The 12,622-nt window shown below is 46.1% G+C and overlaps 1 protein-coding gene across 1 annotated transcript in view; it reads right to left on the minus strand.

Annotated features, from left to right (window-relative positions):
- LOC138301315 (kelch-like protein 20) overlaps positions 1-12,622 on the minus strand; it is an 81,842-nt gene that overhangs the window by 26,439 nt on the left and 42,781 nt on the right. The window contains exon 3 of the mRNA XM_069241646.1: positions 4,739-4,922. Within this exon, the coding sequence (XP_069097747.1) occupies positions 4,739-4,922 (184 nt within the window). The remainder of the gene's footprint in view (positions 1-4,738; positions 4,923-12,622) is intronic.

Consider the following 12,622-nt stretch of genomic DNA (forward strand, 5'->3'; position numbering starts at 1 on the left):
GAGGGCAGGGTGGGGAGGAGAGGCAACAGGCTAGAAAGCAACATGGGCATGGATGGATGCAAAGCACACAGGTGAGAAAGTAGTGGGGATGTACACCAGGGGAAGCACAACATGAGGGGGGCTGGGGAGAATGACACAGATGACAGAGAACAGCACAGAGGGAGAGATGTGCATCAGGGAGACAGCTGGAAAAAACATGAACATAGAAGTGGGTGGAGGAAGCACATGGGCGGGCAGGCAAGGGGGGGTTTGCACCATGGGGGGAAGGAGAAGCAAGAGACAGGAGAGGCCCGGGAGGGAAAGCAAGCACTCCCTTGGAGTGCTTACCCGAAAAGAAAAAAGTACTGCTGGAAAAACAAGTGGTGGAAGCATAGACGCCAACCATTGAAAAGTGATGGTAAAGGGGCAATGCTCCAGGGGTGGGGAGCAAACACAAGATTGACAAGCGGGACTGGAAAACCAACCAATGGTTAAAAGCAGGCTCCAAACACCTGTATGTTCTAGATAAGCCCACAATATATCTGGCAATAGACATCACAGGTGAGACCTGTGGGAGCACCTTCACAGACCTTGCAAACACTGCAAAAATCCATCTAAGGATGGGTGACTGTCCGAATACGACTTGCATTCAAAAGTGCTTTTTAAAAGTAATGTTCCATTTGTTCGCCTTTCCCTATGGCTGCCATGCCCTACAACTGGCAAAGTGGTTTAATGGATTAAATGCTGGCACAGTGCCAGGAATTCCATGAGATATAATGATGTGGCATTTAAGGCCCAAACCCAAATGCATAATTAGAAAGATAAATTACAACTGGAAAGCCTGCGCATACCGTTCAAGAACAGATGAACCATCAAAGGGAACAAAGCAGCTTGGAACCGTCCCAGGAAACAGATAAATTGTTCTTCATCAATCCTGTCGGCCTCTTCTCGTCTTACTGATTAATTAGGTAAACAGGAGAAGTAATGTGGCACGCTCTGCCTGTGGCATTCCGGCCTGTGGCGTGTGGATCTAAAATTACTCCTCACTGACAGCCCCGTGTCTGCAGCATGCACCTCGATAGAGCCGTGGGCACGACCATCCGCTTAGCAAGGTTTAATTTAACGTGCCTTCAACCAAGGCACAAAACAAGCTCTGACAAAGCCAATAGGTTAGGCTTATGTATGGCGCAAGTAAGCAGAAGCACAGCAAATACATACTTTTTTATGGAGCATGCGCAAAGATGAACAGACACACTCTCGTATTCAGAAAGTTCACCAGTCACCCGTGCACCCAGACTAACAAATAAACAGACATGAATGCTCATAGACTAACAATCATAAACAAGTGACAGCCTTCCCAAACAATACCCTAGAGGTGGCGAAAGAGCATCCGAAAAATGTGCATCAGGTTGCAAGAGAAAAGGGAATGAACAAGATGCAATTTCTTTCATAAAACTCAGTTTATGTAGATGGTGGATGATTCAGGAATAAGTGGAACGCTGTGTTGTTTTGTCGTCAGTTTCAACATTCATCAGCATATGCAACGGTATGCATTTTAGTAAAGTTGCCACTGCTCAGTTGTCAACCTGTTTTTCTAGTTAGACACTCAGGGCCTCAATATGAGTTTTGCCAAACTCTTTAGACAGGAAGCCCGTCAGTTCGGTGTTCTGCCCACTGGCCCTATTATGATTTTTCTGCTGGGCCAGCCGGAAACTACCCACAACATTGACGCCTGCTCGTAAATGAGCCGGCGGCAATGTTGCGGTGCGTCGGGTGCGACAGCACCCGTTGCGCTTTTCACTGCCTGTAATTTAGGCAGTGAAAAGCGTGACGGAGCTGCCCATGGGGGCCCCTTCACCGCCCATGTCAAGTACAGTAGCAGTGCAGATGCCCCCATGGGGCCCCGCCTGCGCCAGCCTTCGCTTTGTTTCTGGCCGCAGGCCCAGCAGGAAACTCATAAAAGGGCCAGCGGGCAGAAAACCGAACTGGCGGTCTTCCGACCTAACGAGTTTGGCAGGCGGCCTCCCGAAAAAGGCAAAAGGTCACCTGTACGTGTAAAAATGCTAATGTAGAAAAGCTAACAAAAGATTGTTGGAAAAAACATGTTAAAGAAATAAACACACAACTCACATATAAAATATGTGAAATCCTCATTTGATCTCTCAGGTAACACAAACATTTTCTTTTATGAAGTGACGACTTAGCAGAAGGAATAAAACAGAACCAGTTTCAAATATACTGTAATTACTGCCCCTGCGTGACAAGGCCAACAAGCATTTGCAATGCAATGGGTCTCGCGTTTGCTCGAGGTAGAGCTATTAGCGTTGTAAACTCCTAACTGGACTTTTCTTGCCACACAAACTGAAAATAAAAAGTAAAACAGTTGACATAAGCGCAATAGCCACCGTGAGTGCGTAGGAGAGACACAAAAGGATAAAGAAGTTTGCTCGCAGTCAAAGTTATCGGCAAAAGTGAATTATCCATGTAAAAGGGTCGATGGTCAAGGCGGTAACAGAAGCGCCTCATAGAGGTACAAACGTAAAGCATTTGCCAACTAAAACAAAGGATTTTTGAAAGGCAAGTCGATGAATGAGTGATAGTGATGGGTGTGCGGTCGGCGTGGTTAAAAGCCCAGATACAGATGCTGCTATGCTCGGCCTATAAAGGGAAGTGATGAGTACAAGGTGATTTGCACAGGGAGGCACAAGGTAATATGAACCTGGGGAGCACACTGCGAGGGGCAGGAAAGGAACACCAGTGATGCACCTGAGGTGAAAACTGGGAAAAGATCCTCCAAAGTGTGCTCGCTATTGCAGCTCAGAGGAGCTATGGGTAATGCTTCCCTGTGAAGGTTTCATGCAGGGGCACCACAAGAGGGAGTGACAGAGCCCTGGGCCCTACACTTTTACAGGTCCCCACATTCTGTTTCAAAATATATTTATAGATCTATAAAGCAAGATTGGCTTTATTAATATTAATGACGAGACAACTAACCTCTAAATGCCACTAGATTGTGCCAGATGTTGTATAAAAACATAGGAATGTCTGTTCTCTTGAACATTTATATTTTGAATCAGGTGCTCGTGACAACTGGTGCCTAAATTGAAGATGTGGGGCCTACATATATAAAAAAGTGCCTTGATGATTCTCGTTGTGCACGTAAAGTTTCGGGGTGATCCCTCAAGCGGGGGCCGAGAAAATGGGGAGGGGGGTCAAAAAAGTTGCATGTTAATTCCCTGAGGACCCTTAGACATGGCTACAGCCCGAACCACTGGACGGAATGACACCAAATTTGGCAGAAAGCTAGCTTTCAGTACGCAGATTATGCTTTCGCTTATTTGGTGTTAATCTGTTCAGTAGTTTCTGAGAAATTTAGGGAAATCCCTGGGGCCAAGATCAACTTGGGGAGGGGGGCCTGTGGCCCCCCTCCCCTAAAAAAAAAAAATTTGGGCCGGGCACTGGGGGATGGGGTCCCTGGAGCCAAGATCGGCCTGTGGGGAGGGGCCACACAGCCCCCTTCCCCTCCCAAAAAATCAATGTTTAGGCCAGGCCCCGGGGATGGGATACCTGGGGCTGAGATTGGCCGGGGGGGGCATGTGGCCCACTCCCCCCCAAAAAATAATGTTTAGTATGGGCCCCAGGGGATGGGGTCCCCGGGGCCAAGATCTGCCTGAGGAGGGGGGCCATGGGAGGTTGGGTTGTTGTAGGGGTTGGCCGCAGGTACTGGCTGCATGCAGGCCCTGCGGCCAACTCCAGCTGTGCATGGCCAAAGGGTTGGGTTGTTATAGGGGTTGGCTGCGCCCTAAGTAACTATAACTTGCGCCCTCACCATGTACTGCTAATAACCCCAGATATTACAGCAGTCATGACAACTTTATATTGTCTCTAAAACTATGAATGAAACATTAGAAGTAACATTTTTGAAGAAAAAGCTGTGCATGGCTAGGGTGCGAGTTAAAATTACCTTAGGGCACAAGTTATAGGTACTTGAAAGAACTCAAACTATACCTTCTGAATTTCTGTGGTTTGTCCGAGTTAATTCAGAGCCTAACTTACTTTAAGATCCCTGTCACACTTGTTTTTTTCAGTAAAAAAATAACTATATATATATATGTATGGTGCAGATGCTAAACTCTGTTTCTGATGCTCGGAGAATGCATTTCCTTCTTGCTCAACCAATCACAAGCCAGTGATTGCAAACCGCTCACTTGAGTCCCTTTTTAGGTCGAGTGCGCAAGTGCTTTGGCGTGTGTTGTAAGTATTGTGAGCTTTTAACCCCGTCCACCTCACGCCCATCACTTTCACTCGTTCATGGGCTTGCCTTTCAAAAATCCTTTGTTATTATTGGTAAAAGCTTTCCGTTTGTCCCTCCTTGAGGATGTTTTGTTACCGTCTTGCAGACTGACCCCATTACATGGATAATTGCACTATTGCTGATATGTTTGAAAAAAATATTTTTCCTTTTGTGTCTCTCCTTCGCGTTCATGCTCATGGTGGCCATGGAGCTTTGAATCAGCTCGCGCATGTCAACTGTTTTACTTTTCATTTTTAATTTATGTGGCAAGAAAAGGCCAGGTAGGAATTTACAAAGCCAATAGCTCTAACTGTAGGAAATATGAGACCGATTGTATTGCAAATGCTTGTTTAGATATCTTCAAAGGCTTTTACTTAAAAATGCTACAAACAAAATTTATAAAGCCAGAAGTCAAAGAATAATAGGTTTCCAGGAAATCAGTTTTTATTGTAGGCCAGGTATTACCTTTCCACACTGCTGAGGCAGGAGGTACCATCATGGCCACCAACTGTGTAGATAAGGTGTTCCAAGGTAGCCACACCAGCACCGCATTTCTGCCTGGGGATGGGTGCCATCACCTTCCATTCATGGGTCAGAGGACTGTAGCACTCCACGTGACAGGCTGCATGCTTTGGGCTCCATCCTCCAACTGCAGTAAGAATTGCAAGATAGGCATTGGTTTAAAGTCAGTGAGCTCTAAAGAAAGAACAAAAAGGCTGTATGGTGACTAATAATTAACATTTTGCATAGTGGAAAAAAAGCAAGCGAGAAAAATGTTAGTAACCTCTTTCTTGTTCCTTCAACATGTGCTCTTTGTCTCTTCCAGATGCTCCGCGGTACTTACCTCTTCTCACAGCAACCAAGTACACTTCTCTTCTATTTCTTCAATCTTCATTTGGTCAACTTCTAAGTGTGTCATTCTCCCCTTAGCATGGATTACCAGTGTCAGTGTACCTCCCTCTGTTATATCTTCCTTCCTGCTACCTTGTTCACTCCACCCTCCTCTAATTCCCCAACGACTGGGCATCTGTGGTCCTGCTCTCCTCTTGCCTTCCTGTCGTGAGTTCCCACTCCTTAACACTCTCCATGCCCCCACTTTTTGAGTTTGTCTCCTGCCTTCTTGTCTTGTCCAACAGGTTGTGTGTTCTTACCCTGTACTCCATGATTGTTGCATCTGCAGTTCCTGTCTGATATGTGACAACATCCGTATTGAACGGATCCTTGTCGAGGACAGCAAGTCACTCAACCTATGTCAACGTATGACACTCATTAGTGCTTAGGATGTCCCAACCCATTGATGCTACCAGATGTTAAAGGGCAAACAGCGTAATGTTAGCCCCATAAGGAATTGTCCCATAACAATAATACCATGACCCTTTCGACAGTGCTTTAAGTCGACCAGACATTCAACCACATCACAACCAAAAGCACAGCCTGGCATAAGATGCAAGTCCTCACTGAGTACTTCTTGGCACATTCGCTTTCATCCTGAGAGACTCCTTTGTAGAAAAAATCCTAAGTCAAGGATGCATCCGAGTCACAGAATCTTTTGGAGAGTTGAACACTTAACAGAGATAACAAGTGCAACAAGAGACTTACTTAGAAGTATAGCTTACAAGAAGCTTATAGCACCACCAGTGGGGACTGATGAACTGTGAAAGAGTCTGGCATAAATACTTGCCTTAAACTGGACCTAGCAGGGAGAGTGAGCCCAACTTTCTTTACATGGATTGAAACAAAACAGGACCAAGGGATGCACTTCTCTGATTGACATTGACCTTAATTCACTAAAAATGATAGATTTTGCAGGAGCAGTAAATCTGTAAATTTTGCAGGAGTAGTAAATCAAATGCTCCAGAAATCTTTGGTGAGCAGGCCACATATTACCCTCTTCAGGGGTGTTATGATACCCTATTGACAAGAAAGGTTTGAAAAATGATAGTGAAGTTGGAGAATATTCAGCACAGTATCTCTAAATATATGTAATGTAAGCAGTTAAAACACTTGAAACATGCAATTTCACATGGATTTTTTTTCAAAACTTACCAACGTCTCTCGTTCATTTTCCATTTTGCCACTTTGAAGTAGATTCTCAATCGTTTGTTGTGACTGAGAATCAACTTGGAAGGAGTGGGTACACAATTCAAATGCTATACGCATAAAACAACCATAGCCCATTGACAGCAGAACTAGGCACATCCTACAAACTCATTCAACAATGACATTGTTCCATTTCATAAACCTTACAGGCTCAGATAGGTTATGTAGGAAAGTCATTCTTTTTGGCATGGTTACCCCCACCTTTTGCCTGGTATCAGTGTGCTTAGGCTGTTTTCACTGGGATCCTACCAACCAGGACCCCAGTGATTGTGCGCTCTCTCTCTAAATTTGGTTGCCTACAACTTTGTACAGTACACAATTGGCATACTGGTGCTCCCTTACAGGAACCTAGTATATTGTACCTAGGTACCCAGGGCATTGGGGCACCAGAGGTTCCCCACGGACTGCAGCATGTATTGTGCCACCCATGGGAGCCCATGCAAAATGTGTCTGCAGGCCTGCCAAGTAGCCTGCTTTAAAAGGTGCATGCACCCTTTCACCACAAGTCACTGCACTAGGTCAATGGTAAGTCACCCCTATGGTAGGCCCTCCTAGCCCATAGCGCAGGGTGCAGGTCTCTGTGTGTCAGGGCACACCTGCATGAGCAGAGGTGCCCCTACGAATTCCGGCTCCATTACACTGGACTTTGTCGTAGCTCCATCCCCCACTGAACACTCCATCGTGGTGAGATCTACATGTGCGACTTGATCTACTCTGGAGACATCAAATAAAAAAGTGAACTGACGGACATTGTGGACCTGCTAATGTATTTGTTGATAATCAATTTCAAATTGCTACTAATGCATGGTGCATGAAAGTAGCTTGGGGCGATTTAAATCTATATTATAGGGGTGTTTACCCCCTTTTGCGTAGTGTTTGGTGACTGTCACGTCCCTCCTTGAGCTTAAATTATTCAGAAGTACATTTTGGACACATTCGGGTTGCACTTTTGGTCCGGCCACCACTTACCTGTTTTTTTAAAGATATATCAATATATATGATGAAATGTCTGCACAAGGGCCACAAAATATTAGAATCATGCGCCATCCGGCACCAAGGAACTGAAATCAGCATTAAGACTCTATCACCCAAACAGCTTACAATATGTTCCTAAATGCAATCATTTTGTCAGGAACATTAGCTTATAGGTTTGTGAAAATGCTGACATTCCACCTTGGAATAAATACGTTTAATTTTGGATAAACAGCTACATTTTCCCAAACAGAATTTCATATATTAATGACAAAAATCCTATTGACCTAAAATGACAATTTTTCATTTTTGACAAATAAATGTTGGTCTCCAAACCTCAGCCTGTCATTTTAACCATGCACTAATGTGTACCACTGCCACACGTGGACAGATTCTACTTTTGATACCGACTTATCAACATTATTCTTGTTTCAAAAAACCATGAATGTAAATTACATGATAGGGATTTTCACCATCATTGTCAGAATTATATCAAGAATGGCTAAAAAGTTTAAGCATGCGCAGCATTTTGTGAATGCCACCATTATACAATGAACAGGCACAATTATGTCAAAAGCACCAATATGTATCTAGAATAGATCACTAAAATGCCAGGGATAGCCAGAATGCCACCTTGAATGCCGACCATATGTCCAATATGTGCCACAGTTATACCTGGCACAGCCAGAATGTCGCTATGAATACTACCATAAACAGGCCACTATTTATTACACCAACAGTAGCCATCAAGGATGCACACAATATGTGAAAAATGGGTCACTGTGATGCCAAAGAAAGATGGGTGGCTGCAAAGAAGCATCCTACTTCAAGGATGGGCCACTTTTATGCAAAAATAGCCAGAATATTTTCAAGAATGCCCACATCTGTCAAGGATGAACCATCAGTGGCTACTAGGGGTAGCTACAAGATTGTCAAGAACCCCCACTGTTGTCAAGAATAGGTCACTACTATACCTGGAACAGCCAGAACGCTGTCAACAATGCCACAATAAGTCAAGTATGGGCACCATTAAACCATGGATAGACAGAATGTTGAGAAGTGTGTCCACTGTGGGTCATTGAGTCCAAATTAATTTCTGATTTAAAGTTTGAATTTAATACTACATATACTGTTGCATTAATCATCTGCCTGGTGGTGCCGTCCAGCATTGATCGTATCAAGGTGGGCAGAGCATGAGGGAAATGCTCTGTTCACTTACACACATTCATTCAGATAGCGCTCATTCGCTAGTTGAGAATGAAAACAAGAAGCAGCAAAACACAAAAGGTGTGAGGTTCGCGAAGGGACAGATCCTTACAAAAAAGAGCAGAGACAAAAAGATAGAGACCTTTCAGAAGAAAAGACAATGGCTTACTTCGCAAGGCACAACAAAGAATGTATCAACAATATGAAAAATATTATTTTCTCATTCACACTTATGCAGTACTTAGATGATGTTCACATTTAAGGTAAATATATGCAAAATAGGAAATGGGGAAAATACTGGGACAGCCAAGGAAACTCGAAGAACTGCTTATGGCAGGTGAGAGGGATTAACCCTGCCTCTCTTTATTCATCAAAAGTGAGCACAGGATTTGCTCCAGAATATGTCTGTCACAGATTGTTTCTTCCTTACAGGGATACATGGCAGGCGTCCTGGATGCTGTGTTCCGGTGAAGCAGCTTGGGGACAAGGGTGGACCTCAAACACCAGAAATGGCAAAGAGGGTGCCCTGAAGCAATGAGCTCAGCCCTCCGCATCTCAGACTACCGGAGATGCTGTCAGTGAGGGATGGTCAGCCCAGGCCCAAAAACAGCGCAGTCACATGCGCCAAGGTCATTTGGTTTGTCAACACAGGTAAGTCTCAGCAAACAACTGAGATCATTGAGGGTTATCCCAGGGCTCTCTCGGTCAAACCCTAGGCATGCGATGTCCTTATGAGCATGTCCAAAAAAGTATGCACATCCTCCTGGTTGCCTACTGCAGAGGATAATGGAATCCACTGAGGGATAATACTTTACCACTGTGCTGTGAGACTTGCTTTTTAATATTGAGCAGCTAACGAACAGGCTGAGGAGTCCATCTTGATTGATGGCAGCAAGGGCCACCTTCCTCCACCCTGGGAATGCTGGCTCTACACTGTAGCCCACTGTGTCTCCATCTTCTGAAGGAGCAGGAACCCACATGAAAGCCCTCTCTAGGCCGCATGGAATAAAAGTGACTCACTTGCACGTCTGCTGCCATGACACCAGGACACACCACTTCACGCCAGGCTTGACCACAATCAGTTTCCCAGTGTGCATCAAAATAACTTTGGGCTTCAGGTAGGAATATATGCCATGCACTAACTTTGTGTTTTACAAGGACTCGGAAGTCTGACCCTCCCTCAACCCAAATTCCGTGGACGCTAGGGTAATATTTAATGTATATCAATGCACTGTCACTTACAATAATTGCTATTATGAGCAAAATGTAAGTGCAAGTTGAGTTAATATCATATATTTGGAAGCATTACAATAATGGGATTAAGAATGAATTTGCTTGGAGTACCTGGAATTGTGTCAGTATACTCCTGTGTCCTCGAACTTTGTCACTTCCCTGGCGAGTAGCAGATTCTTTTGCTTTTCCTTATGGTTTGTCTGAGGACTTTCTTGGTTGTGTGGTGTTCTACAATCTGGTGTTTGCAGCTGGCCGAACTCATGTTCTGTATTGGTAATGTGCGTGTACACTGAGAAGTTGCTTATTTGCATGGGGAAGGAATTGGGTATTGCAGAGTAATATATATAGGACGAGGGAGGGGAAACCACACCGGATCGTGTAGGGCTGTCCCATAATTTACTCAGGTGTCTTGCGCCCCACATTGAGCCAGGACAGGACACAAAAGTTCTGGTCTGGCTGAAACTCTTTTGCCATCTTCCATCAGCCCAATTGGAAAACACAGTTCAGCCGGGGCTCGCTGCACAGTGTCTGCTGTAAACCATTACATCGTCACCACCCGCTCTGCACTCATACCTCGCTGCCTGTTGCTTACTTTACTCAGATGTCCCCAGTCTCTGATGGTGAATAGCACAAAGGTGTAGATTTACACCTAGGTGCAGGAGCTAAGTTTACACATGGAAATTTACCTTTGGGTACAGGTCCTTCACAAATTGGTTGATATAGACTAAGGACCTTGTTTTCGAATGGGTTACTCTGTCACAATGGTGATGGGTATCCCGTCTGCCGAAATCTAAATCCCATAGGAAATAATGGGATTTCGATTTTGGCGGATGGGATATCATCATCATTGTGACGGAGTAACCCATCCGGCAATATCTAAATCAGGCCCTAAGTTAGCAAAAAATGCACAGATGATGATAACACCTTCTACTACCTGAACTTGCGAAATGGTGATCCACCCGGATGCAACTAAAGCAATACATGTGTCACACTCACACTGTGGCTTACTGTAAGGAAATGCCTCCTTGGCATGGTTACCCCCTGACGTTTTGCCTTTGCTGATGCCAAGTTATGATTTGAAAGTGTGCTGAGGCCTGCTAACCAGGCCCCAGCACCAGTGTTCTTTCCCTAAAACTGTACCTTTGCCTCCACAATTGGCACACCCTGGCATCCAGGTAAGTCCCTTGTACCTGGTGCCCCTGGTACCAAGGGCCCTGATGCCAGGGAAGGTCTCTAAGGGCTGCAGCATGTCTTATGCTACGCTAGGGACCCCTCACTCAGCACAGACACACTGCTTGCCAGCTTGTGCGTGCTGGTGGGGAGAAAATGACTAAGTCGACATGGCACTCCCCTCAGGGTGCCATGCCAACCTCACACTGCCTATGGCATAGATAAGTCACCCCTCTAGCAGGCCTTACAGCCCTAAGGCAGGATGCACTATACCATAGGTGAGGGCATAGGTGCATGAGCACTATGCCCCTACAGTGCCTAAGCAAACACCGTGGATATTGTAAGTGCAGGGTAGCCATAAGAGTATATGGTCTGGGAGTCTGTCAAACACGAACTCCACAGCACCATAATGGCGACACTGAAAACTGGGAAGTTTGGTATCAAACTTCTCAGCACAATAAATGCACACTGAGGCCAGTGTACATTTTATTGTGAAATACACCCCAGAGGGCATCTTAGAGATACCCCCTGAAAACATACCCGACTTCCAGTGTGGGCTGACTAGTTTTGCCAGCCTGCCACACACCAGACATGTTGCTGGCCACATGGGGAGAGTGCCTTTGTCACTCTGTGGCTAGTAACAAAGCCTGTACTGGGTGGAGGTGCTTCTCACCTCCCCCTGCAGGAACTGTAACACCTGGCGGTGAGCCTCAAAGGCTCACTCCCTTTGTTACAGCACCACAAGGCATCCCAGCTAGTGTAGATGCCCGCCCCCTCCGGCCACGGCCCCACTTTTGGCGGCAAGGCCGGAGGAGATAATGAGAAAAACGAGGAGGAGTCACTGGCCAGTCAGGACAACCCCTAAGGTGTCCTGAGCTGAGGTGACTCTGACTTTTAGACATCCTCCATCTTGCAGATGGAGGATTCCCCCAATAGGATTAGGGATGTGCCACCCTCATCTCAGGGAGGAGGCACAAAGATGGTGTAGCCCCCTCAGGGCTAATAGCCATTGGCTACTAACCCCCCAGACCTAAACACACCCCTAAATTGAGTATTTAGGGGTCCCCAGAACCAAGCAAGATAGATTCCTGCAACCTGAAGATGAAGAAGGACTGCTGACCTGAAGCCCTGCAGAGAAGACGGAGACACCAACTGCTTTGGCCCCAGCCCTACCGGCCTGTCTCCCCACTTCGAGAAAAACTGCAACAGCGACGCGTCCCCCAGGGTCCAGCGACCTCTGAAGCCTCAGAGGACTACCCTGCATCTAAAAGGACCAAGAACTCCAGAGGACAGCGGCCCTGTTCCAAAGAAACAACAACTTTGCAACAAACAAACAACTTTTAAAGGACTGCACGTTTCCCACCGGAAGCGTGAGACTTTCCACTATGCACCTGACGCCCCCGGCTCGACCTCCGGAGAAACAACCCTACAGGGAGGACTCCCCAGCGACTGCGACCCTGTGAGTAGCCAGAGTTGACCCCCCTGAACCCCCCCAGCGACGCCTGCAGAGGGAATCCAGAGTCTCCCCCTGACCGCGACTGCCTGCTTCAAAAAACCCAACGCCTGGTAAAGATACTGCACCCGCAGCCCCCAGGACCTGAAGGATCCGACCTCCAGTGCTGAAGCGACTCCCAGGTGGCCCTCTCCCTTGCCCAGGTTGTGGCTACC

The sequence above is a fragment of the Pleurodeles waltl genome, chromosome 6, assembly GCF_031143425.1.
Source record: "Pleurodeles waltl isolate 20211129_DDA chromosome 6, aPleWal1.hap1.20221129, whole genome shotgun sequence".
Lineage (NCBI taxonomy): Eukaryota > Metazoa > Chordata > Amphibia > Caudata > Salamandridae > Pleurodeles > Pleurodeles waltl.